The 8386-nt window shown below is 35.1% G+C and overlaps 1 protein-coding gene across 1 annotated transcript; it reads left to right on the plus strand.

Annotated features, from left to right (window-relative positions):
• The first annotated feature begins 3922 nt into the window (after positions 1-3922).
• LOC111890491 (uncharacterized) lies at positions 3923-4545 on the plus strand. Its single transcript, XM_023886598.3, has one exon. It carries the CDS (start codon positions 3996-3998, stop codon positions 4416-4418), a length of 423 nt encoding a protein of 140 aa, XP_023742366.1. The 5' UTR covers positions 3923-3995; the 3' UTR covers positions 4419-4545.
• Positions 4546-8386: the final 3841 nt, after the last annotated feature.

Below are 8386 nucleotides of genomic sequence, written 5' to 3' on the forward strand. Positions count from 1 at the left end.
GGGGAGTTGTCCTAGGGCCATAAACAAAGTGTATAGAGTTTACTCTTGAAGAGTAAACTCCATTCCTAAGCCATTTGAGCCCTTAAATGTTACCCGGGACACCCCAAACACTTAACCAAAGTGTTTTCCGCTCCTTAGAGTGTGTATACTTGTTTAATTAGTATATAATATACTAATTGTATGTGAACATATGTTATCATATGTTAAATAGGTCTCTAAGTGTGTCCAAGTCCTTACTTGACACCGAGCACCCAACCGGCGCCTTCGTCGGATCCACTTACACCAGGTGAGTTCATACCCCTGAATGAACCTTTTAAATGTTTTTATACGTTTTATAGGGGGGAATACAAGTTAAACATGTCAGTTATCATATCAATCATATGTGATTGATAACTCGCATGCACAAGGATTTACCACACTGTAAACTGTTTTACCGAGTAGGATAACTATAAATGGTTTTCTAAAATGTTTTCACTTGTTCAAAACTCTTACTTATACTGTTTATTCAAAGTTTCATTTCAAACTGATTTATGAAAGGTTTCCAAAGAATTTCTAAAGGTTTTCAAACAAATACCAAGTTGTGATTTTCCTAAGTATAAAGGTTTTTCCAAGGTTTTAAATCAAAGTTCTCTTTCATGTCGGATACTTTTACTCTTACTTGTTAGATACCGCTGCTTCGCTTTTACTTAGTTTAAACTCCTACTTGATAACGTTTCCACTTCGTGATACACTTATACTTGCTAGACGCTTATACTTGTTCACACTCTTACTTAGTGATACGTTTCTACTTCACTTATACTTGATATCGCTTCTACTTCACTTATACTTGATATCGCTTCTACTTCACTTATACTTGGTATCGCTTCTACTTCACTTATACTCGATACGCTCCTACTTCACTTGTTGTCGCTTCTACTTCGTGATACACTTACATTTGACACGCTTATACTTCACGATTCGGTTATTCCACACTGTACACTTATACTTCACAATATGAATCTACTTGTTACACACTCAAGCGTAGTTAGATGTATGTATGTGCTTGTTTAGATGCATATAAGTAATGATTGAAGGACTTAGGAAGGCTTGTCCGCGCTATTTCCTTTTCTTCGTTGAGATGTGGTCTGGTGGGATCGGATGTCCATCCGAAGGTCGTTTGATTCATTAGTTATATGTTATGTATATGAGCATAGACATATAGGTTTACTCTAGTCAGTCCAGTTATGAGTCTCTACCTCTAGTTCAGCACTTACATATGAAACCCACTACCCACTAATTGGGATGCATCTTCGGGACACAGCCTTCTCCGTCGTCTAGTTGGTAACCAGAGTCTCCTGTAGGGAGAACGGACATTGTGTGTATAGATCTATACGGGATTGACACCCCCGCACCCTGACTGCTAGCTACAGTCCACGGCCCACCAAGCCAAGGGGTGACAAATGTCATATTTTATAGACGCTTGTAGGGCGTCAGGTACTCTAGTGTCGGTTAGTATGGTTACGAGTATCCCAGGCTACCTTATAATTCATGGCCTTCGGGGAACGGTATTTCACCAGCAATTTACACTGTATGCTGGAAACCCATTCACAGAGTCACACTGTTTTTGACCTTGCAAGTTGTATCTTTCATTTGATACTATCTGCGGTCTGTATTCTCTGTTTTTGACCTTGCAAGTTGTATCTTTCATTTGATACTATCTGCGGTCTGTATTCTCTGTTTTTGACCCTGCAAGTTGTATCTTTCATTTGATACTATCTGCGGTCTGTATTCTCTGTTTTAGACCTTACCAGCTGTATCTTTCATTTGGTACCGTCTGGGGTCCGTGTCTCCTTTTATTAGACTGAGCCAGGCGTGTCGTTCTTTCGACACTCTCCTGGAGTCTATGATACCTTTGCCTTAGTCAACAGTCCTCACTGCTGAGGCATATGTTATTTCCCCGATTTCTCTTACTTTCTTTAATAATCAAATTCTGTACTTTGATAATGATAGCGATTAAGGGAAAACTACTTTTTACCACATAACTCCGTCCAGTCTTGGTAGAAGACTGCTTTTATTAAAGAAAATATAGGATTTTCTGGAAAAAAACACTAATGTAATGGATACACTGAAACTACCACTTTTATTAAGTTATTTGGATAAAATGCCACTAAATACTTATGAACTCACCAACATTTGTAAAAATGCTGATACTCGCTTTTCAAATAACTTGTATTCTCAGGTCAGCATTTAGACAGGTACATCCCCGGAGCTGTTGATGAAGATAGCTTAGTACCATGCTGTGCTTATTATATTTACTTGTATTACCTTGATGTATTGTAATGTAAACTATGTAAAACTATTACTATTAATGCAATGGTTGTTGTACTTTGATTACTATAATTCATGTGTTGTGATACTTGACATGACGTCATCCACCCCAGAACGTTTCCGCCGTTCCGGTTTTGGGGTGTGACAGCAAGCACCATAAATTTCGTGTCTCTGATGGTTCACACCTAACCCTAGCAACTAGGAGACTTGAAGAGAGAAGAGAGGGGGAAGTAAAAATTTCGGCTTTGCCTTGAGGAATAGGGATGGCTGAAATTTAGAACCCCATGGAGGGTAGGATGTCAAAAAGTCTCGTGGGACCCCGATCCCGTCCTACCTACTCACCTAAAAATAAATCTACCCAACTCACCACTCCTTTACCTCTACATGCCTACCCCATCCTACCCACAACCCTAAACTTACACCCTACCCCTATACACACCCAACTATGCCCCTCACCCCAACCTAACACCCACACACATACATATCCCCGCTACACCCACCCACCCACCCTACACCCACATCCATACCCATACCCATACCCACCTACCCACCCCCGCTACTGCAACCATACCCACATGTACACATACTTGCTTACGCCCCACGTTGACATGCCGCCATAAGTATAAGTGGCTAAGAGTTTAACTAATGAAAGTTCTATCATATTTTTTAAAATAATAATAAGTTACAAAAAATACAAAAGAGTATTTTCGTTGTAATGTATAGTTACTTTCCAAACAGATAACACATTACATTCCATATCAACCAATACATAACATTTTCCAGTTCCATTATTTTTAAAATCATTATGCGAATCAAAAAGCCCCTTTTATACATACGGTTAATTTATTCTTGTTGCCATCATGAATTGGCCTCCAACCTTCCAACTTCTAGAAAACATCAATCGAGGGATCAACAAGGTAAGAATGACATGTTTGGTAGCTGACGTATGATCTCATTGTCGATAAAGATCTTGATCTACATTATACTAAAACTAAAACTTCTAAAATATGGCTGTGAAGACTTGAACCTAACGGTTTTTGTAAGTATACTATCCAAAGAACAACCATGCTACATACTCATGCAACTTCAATCTGCCAATACTCGCATTTGGGAGATAGTGGATCTCTTTGTTTTGGTGGAAATCACAGGACAAAGGGCGAAACTTCAAAGGAAAGGTACAAAACTAGCTCGAGAATAACGAGAAAAACGTTTGGGAATGACACGAACAACATGTAAATCGTTGAGGAACAAGCACATCTCATTTTTTTCTTTTGAAATATGCTTGCTTACACAAGATTGTTTATCTTTTAAAGATGTTGTGGGGACAAGATTTAACATTGAAAGAAGGCTGCTTATTGACTTCATGGGCACTTGTCCTCGAATCGGTCCATCCTTGCTTGGACGTATACAACATGAAATGAATCTTAAAATGCTTTTGTCACTTCAAGAATTTTATCAAAAAGTAAATCATTTTTATAAAAAAAAACTTTTAACAAAATATAATTTTAGTAACAAATTAAACAAAAAAAAAAAAAAAAAAAACCTTTGTAACGCAATATAAAATACAGTATTTCAACACGTAAACCCTTTTGCCACCCAATTTATAGTCCCCCAAAACCCCACAACTTTCCCACATCCCGTTCATCCCTCCAACAAACCCTCAAATTCTCCCTCTCAAAACCCCCAAAATGGCGTCACAACAGATCCGATCTCAGCGTGAAGATGCCCAAGTATTCACCGGCGAAGATCTATGCAAAGAGAAAGCACAAGAAGTACTCGCAAGATTCTCCCTACCAAAAGGCCTGATTCCAATGACTGACGTGACGGAGATCGGCCACAACGAATCCACAGGGTTCGTGTGGGTTCGCCGGAAGAAGAAGACGAATCATCTCTTCCGTGCGATTGGTCGGAATGTGTCGTACGATAGCGAAGTAACGGCGTTGATTGAGAATCGGCGGATGCGGAATCTAACAGGTGTTAAGAGCAAGGAGCTTTTGATTTGGGTGACGATTTCGGATATCTCTGCGGATGAGTCCGGGAAGATAACGTTTGGAACTCCGGCGGGGCTGTCTCGTACGTTTCCGACGACGGCATTTGAAGAAGTGGAGTGAGAAATTAAGCGAAAGATTTGTGGATGAATTTAGTTCAAGGTTTCCTGTGTATTTTGATGGGTTTGATTGAAAGTTGTAATAGCGTAAGAACATATATATATATAAGATGGTATTTTCAATAAAACAAGTGTCACATAACATAAACATGTTAATTAATATACACATAACAACTGAAAAAGCTCATAGAAAATTGAAACTAAATATCCTAAACTCGAAATATTCTATTTATTATATGTTTAGAGCCCATTTTGGTAATATCAATCATTTTTTCTTATGATGGTTTAGGTATTTCTTAGATCATGGCATGTTTCATTATATTGAAAAAATTAAAATATAAAAAATATTAAATAAAAGTTAATCATTTATAAAAAAATGTTGAAAACAAATATTTACATAATACAATGGAACTATTTGTTATTAAATATATCATATTTGTCTAAATGTAATTTATAAATTGATTATAAATAACTACGAACAAATGTTATTTAAATGACAACTAGTAAATAAATAACAATTGTATACCATGAAATATATAACTTTGATATATTGAAAATAACAATGCCAATAAAGATTTTTAATAGTATGGTTTTATTTTAAAATTCAAAATTCAGTAACATATATAGGAAATATTAAATAAAAAAATAAACATTAAAAAAAATTAAAATGATATTTTTCAGAAGCCATTTGGAAAAGAAATTCATTCAAAATACTGAATTCAAATAAAAACCAAATTAAATAGTTGTGAGCTTAAATAGCTCATTATTAGTTCTAACTCTGTCATCAAATAAAAAAAAAAGATAAATTAAGAAAATTTCTAAAAAGTTAGAACATATCACCTTTAGTAGAAGAGAATGATCTAAAAGTTAAGAAATTTCTTTTCTTTTACCCCAAGGATCTGTTTTTCTTTGTTTATTTTGTTGGATAACTAAAACATCTTGATCAAAGTATTGAATAAGTTAAGTAGATTTTCATGACAAACTAACAATTGTAATAACAGTTATTCGTGTAGAAAAAGCATAACAGAAAAAAAAAATCATATAAACGATTGAATATAAACAACTTATCATGATTCTTGGTGATTTTATTACAACTTTTAGGGACACCAACAAAACTCACCAAAATGTGATGCTAAGTATGCTCAAGCACATGTAGCAATTTCAAGCCAAGAATCTGATAGAACATAAAGCAGACACCGACCTATAAAGCATGAAACAAAACTTTGACTGCAAAAGCATTAACCACTCCCAATACTTGAAAATACTCTGAACAAACAATTCAAAAGTGAAACCATAGAACAACAATCAAGAGACCAAACATCTGTAAATTATGAACAAATTGACTTGTGTGCTCATAAAAAAAAATAAGAACAATGAAAATGTGGTGTTAGGAGACCCAAATGTCCCTTTCATCTTAAAAATTCCAGAAGCACATCAAAGCTTATTTGAACTTCAAAACAACAATTTCCCAAAGCATTCTCGTTTGAATACATACTGAATTATCCCACTTAAAAAATTCAAATTCTAATAATCGTAATAGCAAAGTACATTGCCATTACCGATATAATTTCAAACCAAATTCTTCTATCTTTTGGCCGTTTAAAATCAAAATTTCTAGTTTTATTATCATTTTATTCAAATAAATTCAAATTATGAGAAATTTTATGAATATTTTGAATTCATTTTTCATGTAGTTTTATTTATGACCAAAATACCCTTAACCTTAAAAAAAAAAAAACTCCAAACCATCACAAGGCTATTATGATTCTTTTCAAGTATGTCATAGCTTTAAATAGAACTGATTGGCCATCACATGTACCCAAAATAATTTGGAAATTATTCAACTTTCCTCTAAAACCTATAGTAAGGTTGACAATGCATCAATTTTAGCATATTTGGAAGTCTTAACCTTTAGTTCCAATTCTAACACTTTGATTATAAAACTAATGCTTGAAATTTTATTCTCATGAATTAGAACAATGGGGTCCTCTAGTTCCTATTAATAATAAAAAATTTGGCAATTTTCAATATGATTCAAGAACATCTTTCGGGTTATATTTCAAAAAGGTTGAATTTTTCTTGAACTTGAATAAATATCATAAGGACTTAATAGATATTAAAATCATATTTACCTTGCTGCAATTAGTGAAAAATTCCAGATCTTCAAGACATAACTTCTCATATACGGATCATCATGCTTACATAGATTTTACTATTAGAAAAATGAATGGCGGTTGTCATATAGATACTATAACATCTGTTTCCCAGGTATTTACCTTTTTAAATTATGTAATAAATTATTTTGTAAAAATGGTCCTACACAAGGCATAATATTGCTTATTATGCATGGCGTAGGAGGGATTAAGAACACGAGGACTTAATGCCCCACGCATCATATAGGTGCACATGATCCAAACCCAAATTTTTAGGGTTGTGACCCTATTTAAGGACCTTAACTCCTTTGAGTCCCTCTCTAACCTCAACCTCCACTCTCCCAATCAATCATTTCGAAACCCTAATATCCTTGAGGAAGTTTTGAGCCTTTTTTTTTTTTTTTTTTTTGTGTTTTATGGTGTATCTTGAAGAAGGAGGAGTCCACTTTTGGAGTTGGTGAAGCTCAAGCTTGAAGATACAGGGTCTACCTTATATTTTTCAGCCTCTGAAGGTATAAAGTTAGAGCCTTTATGCTTCCTTTTGATAAATATTAGCTTAGCTCATAATTTGTTATGCTTTTGTCCCACGACCTTGGTTTTATGGAGTAGGATGTACTCCAGACCTATTAAGCACCATGTTCTGTTGGTTTTGAGTTGAGAAGTCATAAAAATGGTAGTTTGAGCACTCCCATCCAACCATGTATGAACTCTTGAGCTTTTGAGTGGTTTTTGGACTTAGGGTTTGGTTTTGTTCCCTTCTGAGCCATGCAAAGGCATAAAGTTTATGACTTTATCATTTAAGATGTCCCTTAGGTTTAGATTTGGGAGTTGGGCGTTTGGTCTTAAGGTATTAAGGACTTATTGAGAAAGTTTGAAAACAAAATTGGTACGCAGGGTGTAGCCTAATTTTGTCTCGATTCCCATCCAAGACTCTATGTTGGGCATAGAGCATGGTACACATGGCATACACCTAGATGTTGACTTTTGGTCAAATGGATTTAGGTCAAGTTGAGTGGATCATGGCCATGGAAGGGGAAAATTGTCTTTTACCCATAAAAAGAGAAATAGATTCTGGGTTTAGACCTTTGAGTGTGAATTATTATGTTAATTTCTAATCAAGTCCTTATGATGCATTGTTTAGTGTGAGAGTTCTAGTTTTGACAACTCGTGTGTGAGATTCATTTGTCTTCAGTTTTAGGTGAGTCTTCTCACTATACTTGTGGGTCGAAAACATAAATGCCGACTCACTAGATTGTGTTATGTTGGATGTTATTTGTCTTTGTGACTTTTGTATGTATGTTTGGGTTGAAAGATACCCCAGGGTTGGGTCCATTATTGTATGTTTGGGTTGAAACATAGCCGAGAGTTGGGCCCTTGATTGTATGTTGGATTGTAATATACCCCAATATTGGGCCCACTGATTAATATGACATGTGGTATTTTAGGGAACTCACTAAACTTTGTGCTTACAGTTTCATGTTTATGTTTCCTATACTTTCGGTTTGCAAGGGAAAGGCCTGACGTGATCGCACAATATCTCCCTTATGATTCTGCATTGATTACTATTTTACTCTGATGATTTTGATACATTGTATTGTGTTTTATTTTAAGACACCTGATGTAAGGATTGATGATTTCTAAAATGAAAAATTTTATCTCTATTTTTGGGATGTTACAAATACATATAACATGTTTTAATTAGCTAAAAGGATCATACCTTACATTGTGAACTTGATCCTAAACATGTAGTTGTTGATTTTTATGAAACACCAATAGAAATTCACAAAACTTTACGTTGTGAACTTGATCCTAAACAGGT

This window comes from Lactuca sativa, chromosome 8 (genome assembly GCF_002870075.4).
Source record: "Lactuca sativa cultivar Salinas chromosome 8, Lsat_Salinas_v11, whole genome shotgun sequence".
In the NCBI taxonomy this organism is placed as follows: Eukaryota; Viridiplantae; Streptophyta; class Magnoliopsida; order Asterales; family Asteraceae; genus Lactuca; species Lactuca sativa.